The sequence below is a fragment of the Amia ocellicauda genome, chromosome 5 (assembly GCF_036373705.1).
Source record: "Amia ocellicauda isolate fAmiCal2 chromosome 5, fAmiCal2.hap1, whole genome shotgun sequence".
NCBI classification, from domain to species: Eukaryota; Metazoa; Chordata; class Actinopteri; order Amiiformes; family Amiidae; genus Amia; species Amia ocellicauda.
In genome coordinates, this window is record NC_089854.1 from 19,295,238 (window position 1) to 19,306,423 (window position 11,186).

General features: G+C 39.1%; 1 protein-coding gene across 2 annotated transcripts in view; it reads right to left on the reverse strand.

Moving 5' to 3' along the window:
- The window catches only part of vaspb (vasodilator stimulated phosphoprotein b), a 61,125-nt gene extending 59,138 nt beyond the window's left edge, over window positions 1-1,987 (reverse strand). The window contains exon 1 of one of the 2 annotated variants that reach the window (XM_066704128.1): window positions 1,482-1,987. In XM_066704128.1, coding sequence (XP_066560225.1) covers window positions 1,482-1,486 — 5 coding nt within the window. In that variant the 5' untranslated portion in view covers window positions 1,487-1,987. The remainder of the gene's footprint in view (window positions 1-1,481) is intronic. The other variant, XM_066704127.1, reaches the window with a different exon arrangement.
- Window positions 1,988-11,186: the final 9,199 nt, after the last annotated feature.

Below are 11,186 nucleotides of genomic sequence, written 5' to 3' on the forward strand. Positions count from 1 at the left end.
ACTAAAAGGAAATAAACAACAAGTTAACTCGAGGTGTGATTTGGTTTCAAACAAGCCAGACCAAGGATGAATCACATTACATCACTAGCCTAGACCAACAACAGGTGTCCTATCTTACTTTGGTTAGGTACAAGATAATACAGTGCTGGCGATTAATATGGAAAAGCGTACCGTTCCTGGATAGCTACAGGATAAATCTTCCTTAGTGGATTACATTTAATATGTAGACACCTATGCAGGTTTAACTTGTTTTATTCTAGTTTTGGTCCCTCAAAAGGGCAGGGTATATAAAAGGGGTAAAATGCGAATGAGAGACAGCGAATGCAATACATGCAGTAGATGGTTTAATTATGCAAGTGGATTACCCGTATATTGTTTTTACACAGAATAGCAGGTTTTGGAAATAAAACCACAAGCTTCTCAGTTGTGAAAATGCAATATCCTGTTCTTGCTAAATCGCTTTTCATTTTATATGCAAACTTCTGTTCAGAAGCTCAGAACTCGCAACAAAATGAGCTTCCGTTCTGACTTAAACCGAGACAGGTACTGACTACCTGGGATGACATGGAGCCCCATCTTTTAAAAGACAATTATGGTCTACAAAACGCATGCACTTTTTTTATAGGGGAAACTGACAACTTGTAGTGAGTGAAAGCAAGGCGGAAGAGGGGTATTTTTTGGCTTTATCCTCCCCCACACCCGCACTTTAAACAAGTATCATAAGAACAAAATCATTAAAAGACGATCTGTCGGGGTACAATGCAAAATGCCTAACGACCAACACCTCAAAATGACCCAGCCTCAGAGAAGCCACTCCGGCGCGGGTATATAAAACTATCCCGACAATTAAACGCAGACCGACAGGATCCAGGACTCCCCCGTGTCCTCAGTTCTCCCCACAGGCACCGCGGTTCCGGGAACAGCCCGACCAACTCCCACAAAGACCGGGAGCAGCTCGCCGCCCTCCTCCCGGCGACTGCGCTCTCGGCATGGTTAACAAAAATATATATACCTTTCCAAAAGAACATGTAAAAACGACACGTTTAAAACGCAAGGAGTAAACATTATATTTCGCTTTTAAAAACAGAACATTACAAATAAAATCACGGGTGGAAATCAGCCCTAAGGTAGTATACAGTATATTGCTGTGATTTGTCGATCGTGCTGGACCCTTTCGTAAAGCAAGTTATTATGAAGGATTACAATACATTAAATCTCAAGTAGCCATCGGTGAAAATGGAAACCCTCAAATAATGTGCAGCCAAGGCGAAAAGTTCAGCTGCCTCGCTCAATGTACTGAAATACAACGGAAAGCAACAAAAACACACGAAGAGCCGCAGAGTGATATAGCAGGGCTTCACAACATGGAACATATAGGTCGTTATGAATCCGCCTGTCAAAAGGAAGATATAAATATTGTAACTATAATCCTACAGTAGCAATCACAACGGCGGATGCATCATAAATCATTTTTTTCTTACCTCATTTTTACGCGTCTGTGTTGGGATTTCCTTCCTTTCTTTCTTTCTTTCCTTCCTTCCTTCTCGCTCGCTCTCTCTCTCTCTCTCTCTCTCTCTCTCTCTCTCTCTCTCTTTCTTTGGTATCAAATTTGAGATGGGAATTTAAAAACCAAGGCGAAAAGAAAAATATGTACAGATATTATCCGCTCGGCGGACGGTGTGATCAAGGGAGAGACAGGACACCTCGACGACTTCCTGGTTCGGGGAATAATACAGACAGTGCGGCGAGCGCGTCAGCTCCAATCAGGATCCGCGGCTTCAGCCAGCCGTCTGCACAGAGCGTGTGAGCGGCCCGGGCCTGCGCTCTCCTCGCCGGCGTATGCTGCCCTTGTTTTCTGATTGTCTAGAGCCGAGTGAGCACGTCTGTCCAGCAGAGCCTCTCTCTGCTTTTCTGTGCGGCTGAAGCGCAAGTCTCTGCCCGCGGCTCAGTACTTTCCTCGCTCCCCCCACACCTTAAAAGCATCGCAGCTCCTCCCCGATTCCACAGCGCCGCGCCGCCGCAGGAGCGCCTTCCTGTCCGCGCTGCAGCTTAAAGGGGAAACGACGCCGGGGTCCGTCTTAAAACGGCGACGACTTCCCCACGATGTCTTTCATTTTGAAGAGCAAAAATAAACAGGTTTAAAACAAAAGCTTTTTAATATGATTATTTTAATTTTTATCCTAAAATCTCCGACCGCAACCAGATAATGGAATTTTGAAGAAAAAACACAGGACGTAGATTAAGCTATTTAGTGCAAATATGTAATGAGTTGTGCCAGCGGTGGCCTGGTCCCGTCCTGGGTGTGTCCCTGCCCTGCGGCTTCCCCGCCGCCCTCACTGGATTAGCGGTTTCCAAAAGGAAGGGATGGATGGATGGATGGATGTAATCAGTTCATTTTTTTTTAGAAGGGCATACAAACTACATTTTATTAAGGAAATGTGCTATTATATTGTTCCTCTCTACTTGCTTTATGGTGCTTTTTTGTGTTTTTCAGTCTAGAATTACCCATTATTTAAACAATAAGTCCAGACAGAAGTCGTGTTTCATCCAGGTTTTTGCTACACAAGCTGTCAAAACACTATTTTACTTCAAATTGTTATTATAAATGATAAATAATATAAATGTAAATTAAATTAGTAATGGTTACTAACTGTTTTATAAACTACTTACCAATCATAATGACACTTTAATCTAAAGGGTTTCTAACAGTTCTATTGAACAGTCACTCCGAAAGGCTGTTTACATCTTTTAATATTATCACTGAAAACGTCACTTATCTCTGTACCCCAGGGCCTTTGCCCACTACTTATCACAGGTCTGAAAGTAACACATCTGAACAGATTGCGCTCCAAATTAGGCCCCGTGCTACACCTTAGAGCTGCTTGTTTTGAGTTGACCATGATAAAGTGTAGCAAATTATCTTTGCACCTCACTGTGAATATGATGTGGTTTTATTTTCTACCCTCAGACTTTCAGCACAGCACAGTTCAGTACAGCTTTGTGGTACAGTACAGTGCAACAGAGCACATAAACACACTATTGAAGCAGATGTTAAGTGAATTCATGAGCCATGCAAATTGGGTTACCCTGTTCAATGTGTGCAGAGCACTAACTCCCTGAGGCTGGGCTGTCAAGCCAGAGATGCAGAAACACATCACACAATTACACACAAACAAATGTATGAAAACACTCCAGAAAGATGAGCATTTTAGCCATCAATGTGTGCCAGCAAGCCTGTCCCTGGATATGAAGGATTCAGTAGCTTTTATAGGTCACTGTTAAATCATCCCTTCCTAACGATGTTGTCATTTTCACTCTGACTGGTTATGCAGATGTTCTCTACAGTGAAGTCATTCAAGAAGTCCCTGGGATTGCAAATATGTATGCCCTATACTGCCTTCAGCCATTCATCACTAGCAGAGGGGGAATGGTGTGTGATAAATGGAGGAGTCCCCATACAACATCTACCCTTCCCACCCTAGTGGTGCCTGGCTAATTGTGTACCACCCTCTAAAAACTCCTGGCTAAAGCTGGTAATAGCATAGCTAGGATAAGAAAGCTGCTGTAATCAGACTATAGGATACATTCCAACTGGAGGCTTTAACTGTATATGTAACTCTGGAGCCTATTTTGATTTTGTGACGTTGTTGTTTTGTTTGCGCAAGGTCTAATCTAGGTTAGGTCCTTCTCACAACTGCATTTGAAATAGGAGTATTGTGTATGTTTTGAATAAACGAATATATAATTTAATAAACCGCATGCATTAAAACAAGTATTTAGACTGAAATTAAGGGGTGGGAAAAAGAGATCACCTGTGGTGATTTAGCAATGTTCCTTGTGAGCTGGTAGGATGAAGATCTTGACTGAATGCATAACTGTTTTAGCACCACACTTCACCTCCTTGGGACTGTTGTTGGTACTGCACCCACACTCAATGGTACAATTAAAGCCTGGAGTGACATAAGTGTGTGTGTGGTGGGGGGGGTAGATAGGGAGAGAATGGGAGGGGGGAAAAAAAGGGATAGAAAAAAGCATTAAAGAGGAAGATATACAGAGAGAGGAGAGGGGTGTAATAGTGGATCAAGACTATTATCTGGGGTCAGGTTGTTTTGAGGTGTGAGGTGCTTTTTAAACTTTATTTTACTAGGAAGGTACCCTAAGATTAAAACCTCTTTTGCAAGTGAGGCCTAGCCTAGAATTTAACACCAATATAAAATGAGCAATCATGAGATATAAAATGAATGAGACAAATACAGTTAAATCAATGCTAACACCTCTCAACTAGAAGGTATTTGAAAGTTAAGTTCTAATTCAGAGTTTAAGTTGTATGAATATAAGTCACTTAAAGCACTCTGCAAAATGACTTAATAATGAATGAAAAGCATTGTGTTGTGCTGAGCAGTGCCCTGCAGGGCTGTGTTTCTGTGTTGCTACATTTGAACAGGGGGGGCAGATGCCGACACTGTGAAACTGTCTTTGTCTTATTGTCCATTTATTAAGCATACTGCTTGGTCAGGTGCATGACTCCCAGTTGACTCCCAATGTTTCCAGGTGTTTTGACAAAGATAGTTAAGTTGTTCAAATAAGCTATGTTGATCTTAATTCCTTTCTCTTCCCAGTCCAAATTCTTTAAAAGTTTTGCTGAAGTGTTTGAGAAATTGTGTCACCTTGATGCACTCCTTTGCAGATCTTGATCTTGTCAGTGTCTTGGTGTAGTCTGATTTTTTATGTGGCATTGCTGTAGATATATTTGATGAGATTTATGAATGTTTGCTCAATGTTTTCATTTCTTAGAACACTGATAATTGAACTTGCATAAATTGAATCAAATGCTTTCTCATATTTGATAAAGCCCTGACACAGGGGAAGCTTGTATTCTCTGCATGTTTCTAAGACGTCTTGGATCCAATCCACTTATGAATCCTCCTTTCTTCTCTTGGTTGTGCAAAGTCCAGAGTGTACTTTCTTAAATACTTTGTATAGGATGGGAAGTAGATTAATGGGTCTATATTTTTCAGTTATTCTTTGTCCTTTTCTTTTATTGAGAAGTAAGATGACAATTGTTCATTTTATGTGGGGTTTGTCTTGTTTCTCTATTTGTTCTCCAGGTTAACGTAATTCAGAATATTCACTGCAATTCCACCATCTATAGAGGTTTTCCTATTTTTCATGTTTATCGCATAAGCTACTTCTGCAATCTAGTATTTTACATGTGTTCATTTTGACCTCTTCAAAGTCAGACACAGGACAGTAGCTAGATTGAAGGAAAGGTGATCTAGTCAAGGAATTTGGATGAGGAGTCAGTTAGGTGTCCATTGGTGGCCGGTAGCTAAAACATAGATACTTACGTGATTGTTTAGAAAAAATAAGTGATCAGAAGTGTTTAGAAGTTGCCAAAGTCAGACACAGGACAGGACAGGACAGGTGAGAGAGAAAGCTATTTTATTGTGTTTCTAATTTCAGCTGGGCTGTTTCTCGGTAACAAAAAAGTCAAGCTGTTTAATTGGGGACAAAAAACAAGAGACAGTTTTTAGGGCACCAACAACGAGCTACATTTAGAAACATGTGGCCACTACAGTGTCAGGTTTGCAGAATGCTTTTTTATTATAAGCAAATCTTTAATCTGTGCTGAAAGTGCTGGTGTTGCATTTTAAAATTCTTGCAGATATTTTGGTTACTGTTTATACTTTTTCATGTTGTTGTTGTTGTTGTTGTTGTTGCTATTATTATTATTATTATTATTATTATTATTACTGTGATGTCAAATAACCTTAATTCAAAGAGGAAACAGTCTTGGTTTTAATGTGTTGATACTCGGCTGTAAAACACATATTAAATGCAATTAACCTGCAATCCATTTGTTTTGTTTTCTTTTTTTTTTCTGATACCTGCCTCACCTGTCAAAAAAGTCACCAGCCGTCACTGGGTAGCATTATATTTTAGAAATTACACTGAGGCAGATGATCTCAAATAAGATACTGCTAATGAAATGGAATCTTTGTGGGTTAAACTTTTGAACAAAAGATACAGAGGATTAGTGGTAGGATTATGTTACAGACCACCCAACTCAGATATTCAGAAAGAGGTTGCATTGTACAGTGTAATCAGGACTGCATGTAGCAAGGATGTGGCTGTTATAATGGGGGATTTCAATTTCCCAAAAAGACTGGGAAAGCCCAGCTGAGACTACAGAATAGACATGGTTGAGATGGTAAATGACTACTTTCTAACTCAGTTTGTCAGCGAACCAACCTGAGAGTGCATGCATTGATTTGATATTTTCAAATGACCAAGATAGAGACGGAAGGGCATTATTTAGAGAACAAATGGTGAACTGCGATCACAATATGGTTCGCTTTGAAGCATACAGTGGCTCTCAAAAGTATTCATCCCCCTTGGACTTTTCCACATGTCATTGTGTTACAACATGAAATCAGAATGGATCTAATCAGGAGTTGTTGCCACTCATCAACACAGAAAATGTCAATAATGTCAAAGTGAAAAATAGAATCTGCAAATTGCTCTAAATTAATTACAAATACAAAACAGAAAATACTTGAATGCATAAGTAATCACCCCCTTCGGCCATGAGTCTATGTGGATCAGTCTCTACCAGCTTTGCATGTCTGGAAACAGCAATTTGTGCCCATTCTTCTTTGCTAAATTGCTCAAGCTCCATCAAGTTGGATGGGGACCTTCCAATAGCAATTTTCAACTCTTTCCACATATTCTCAATGGGATTGAGGTCCGGGCTGTGACTGGGCCACTCCAGGACATTGACCCTGCACTCTGATCTCTCAAACACAGCAGTATCTAGCCTATTATAACCAGATATCAGGGTTGGGGGTGCAGGTGAAGGTAATTAGCTAAGGAATGCTGGTGAGTCCAGGTGAGAATGTTCCCAAGCAGCGTGCAAAATAAAATAGAATTAGACACATGTGCAAACAAAAGAACATAAGAAAGATTACAAACAAGAGGAGGCCATTCGACCCATCATGCTCATTTCTTGTCCATTAATAACTACGTGAGCCATGGATCACGTCCAGCCTAATTTTGAATGTTTCCTAATTGTCTGCTTTAATCACATCACTTGGGAGTTTGTTCCAGATTATAACAACTCTCTGTATGAAGAAATATTGTGACAACTCTTTGTATGAAGAAGTGTCTCCTGTTTTCTGTCTTGAATGCCTTTAAGCCCAATTTCCATTTGTGTCCCCAGATCCGTATGTCCTTTTACAGATCTGGAAAAGCTCCTCTGGTTTGATGTGGTCGATGCCTTTCATGATTTTGAAGATTTGAAACAAATCCCCACAGTCTCCTCTGTTCCAGGGTGAAAAGGTTCAGTTCCCTCAGTCTCTCAGCAGGACATTCCCTTCAGACCTGGAATAAGTCTGGTTGCTCTCCTCTGAACTGCCTGAATATATTTCTTGAAGTGTGCACTGTACACAGTATCCAGATGGGTATTGCTTCCCCACATTGTTCAGAAAGGGATATGAGAAACAGGAAGAAGTAAGAACAATAAAAATAATAAGAAAGAAATCAACGAGACCCGTGTTTACTCCTTCCAGCTCTGTTTTAATTACCAATTTTAATTTCTTTGTTTTCCTTTAAATGCAGTTCAGTTTGTAATACAATAAAAGTTTGTTTTTGTGCAAAACTTGAATGTTGCGATCAGCATTTTTTTTTTAACATAGCTACACTACATGGGTAAAGTGATGAGTCCATGTAAACTCCTAGGTCTTTCTCATGCATTACTTCTTCAAGTTTGAACATTTTTGTTACCTGCATGTAATACCTTGCACTTGTCCACATTGAATTTCATCTGCCAGGTGTTCGCCCACAACTGAATATTATCTAAGTCCCTCTGAATAGCCTGTGCTGCCGAGATTGTATCTCCTGAGCCACCTATTTTAGTATCATCTGCAAATTTGACAAGTTTGCTAACTATCCCAGAGTCCAGATCATTAATATAGATTATAAACAGCAAAAGCCCTAGTACTGATCCCTGTGGAACTCCACTAACAACCTCACTCCAGTTAGAAGCAACTCCTCTAATCGACACCCTCTGTTTCCTATACATCAACCAGTTCATAATCCGTCTACTTACACTACCCTGAATGCCTACAGCTTCCAATTTGAGGATCAGTCTTTAGTGCGGAACCTTATCAAAAGCTTTTTGGAAATCTAGTTATATCATATCATATGCTTTCACATGATCTACAGCTGCAGTTGCATGTTAAAAAAACCTAATAAATTAGTAAGAATTATCTGCCTTGTCTAAACCCATATTGACTATCATAAAAGAATATGGTTTTCATTGAGATATACCTCTATTTTCTGTCTGATAGTGCATTCCAAAATGTTACATGTAATAGTATACAGGTGAGACTGATTGGTCTGTAATTTCCTGGTTCAGTTTTGTCCTCTTTCTGGTTTCCAATCAGTTGACACATCCCCTTTTCCTAGTGTCAATTGGAATGTTTTTGTTAGCGGCCTATAAATAATGTCCCCAATTTCTTTAAGTACTGTTGGAAATATACCATCTGGACCAGGTGATTTGTTCATTTTTAGTTCTAGTCCCTTTAGTACCTCATCATTTATTCTGATCTCTTACAATTTGATTGGAGTGATTGTTAACCTGTGGCATGTCATCTGTTTTTTCTTTTGTAAAATTGTAATAAGAATTAGTCAAATGTTGAAATAGATACATCAGTGCACATATAGCAATAAATAGATAACAAATAATAATATGGTGATAAGGCAATGTCCCTGCCCTGCCCGTGATTTAACCACATGGTTTTCTTCTGGCTTTCAAAAAAGATTTGTGAAAGTTTCAGTTCCATTAAAGTGAAATACCAGAAATACTATTACCAAAATAAAACAAGGACCAACCAGTTTAAATGTGTGTTAAATATCGACGTTTCGTTTCTTATAAAGAATGAAGGGGCTGAAATATATACCTTGCAAATCAAATACCCATTTCATACTCATGTCAGGACATCATATGAATGCAGGAGAATGAACTGCCCTTTCTGTGGTTGTCCACAAATACTGGTTTTACATTCAAACGGGCGTGTTACAAGATAAAAGTATGTTTATTTATCATGTATTTCACAAGGGAATACAAGCAGTCAACGTCCAAGGGAGCCTGAGTAGAAGTCGTGTGAAAAAAAAAAAACAGTGCGCAAACTAAATGTATCAACACTGTCTGAAACTGTGTAAAGTTATCCTCTTTAACCCATATTTGTGGCTGTTTTCCGGTAGGGTGTCACAGAGAAATAGCTCCTCTTCCTGCAGCGACCTTCCATCTTAACGGTAAGGCGATAACCACTATTTTACCATTTTTAATTAAATGTACCATTTATATCTTTTTATCAGACTGGATTATCGCTTGTATCCCGTCTTGTGTGGAACAATGGTTCGATTTTAAGGACGAGTGGATGAAAGAAAGTCGCCGATTCCATAGCCGGTGTGTGTGTGTGTTTGTTTGTTTGTAAAGTGAATCTGAATTTAGAAATCCCCAACTAGGACGGTAGACTCTGCGTGATGTGAAAATGCAGTTGTGTGGCCTGGGGGATATTTTACCCCTGAATGTGTTTTGTTTGGATAACAATACCAAAATAAACTGTTGAGCGAGAAAAATACAAAACAATCCCATCGCCTATCAGAGAAAAATACCGTTAAATATAGGTCACTGGTAGGCTACTTAGTACACTAATATTACAAATAAATACAATAGGTCTGGCATACCCCCAAAATAAAAACATGACTGGGAGCTTGTATGCGTGTGGACGTTAATGATGGGGCACGGAGTTGATGCATACAAAAACAAATATTGCTGAGAACAGTTTTTCATCTTAGTTGCAACATGTTAATGTGCTTCGAACATTGATCTATAAAATTGTTATTCTTACGTCATCCTTTGTTCTTCAGTTGATTATATTTACAGATCCACTACACAGGTGCGCACAGGCTTTGAACACAAGGCGAGTGCGGGTCAGATGCATTCATTATATAACCCACACTCACTCAACTCAGCTTTAAGAATCCCAAATAAAAGCAATTTAATTAAATAACACATTTGATGTAATGTTTACTAACATAATTAGTTACACAATGTCCCGTCTATCTTTTGCCGTAACTCGTGTTAGAACATGCCTACCCTCATTCATTCTATTTTTAAACATTAGATGGGGCTACAATTCATGTCAGTTGATCCATGTGTCCTCAACTTTCATTTAAACAAATCAACACTGGAACAACCACAAAACCTCGATGCTAGAGGAAATAAACTGGTCTGGGGTAACTTGATATAACTTCTTGGCTTTTAAAAAAAGTTGTGGAGGTACAAGAATAGTTTCTGATTATTGTGGAAAATGTATTATAGTAATAGTAAAGCCTTATGAGTATAAATCCAACAGTTAAAGCACCAGGTGTAATCAGGTGTTTCTTAATAGGCCCAAACATGTGACCTGTATAGATGGGTTAAGTTACCCCCTCCTACTTTGGGGGAGAAGCCCCTGGGGGCATCTTGCCCCATCATGTATTCTGGCCTGGTTCCTAGCAACTTGAGTGCTTGAGCAAATCTGCCAAAAAATAATAATGAAAAAGCCAGTGTTGAAAGTTGATTAAAGACTTACCCCCAAAAGACTTGCACCTGTAATTGCTGCCAATGGTGCTTTCACCAAATGTTGAGTTGAGAGGTCTGAATAGATAAGCAATCAACATATTCCATTTTTTTCTCTTTAGTCTTTGCTGACATTTACTGTAACTTACCTTGCCCTTAAAAGTTTTCAGTTTGAGCTTTCAACTTACTAAATTATTAAGTAAAACAAAATGTATGCATCGTTTAGTAATTTCACAAAATCGGACAGCATAGGAAGGGTCTGAATACTTTTACAAAGCACTGTATATATGCGTTTGTGTATATATTTATAGAATTGGATCTATTTTACATTGCACTACATTTACATATATAAGTAATTAAATGCAGTAGTCCTCAAGTAACGTGGTTTCAAACAATGTGTTTTCACCATAACGCGGTTTATACTTTACTACCCATTATCCCAACAATTCCCTTTATACATCCTTTAAATGTGTTATCAGTTTGAATAGGGCGCAACAGAATGCATTTCAATAAAAAGTCCATGTAGATGTCCATGTCATTATCTGAATTGAAAGTACTT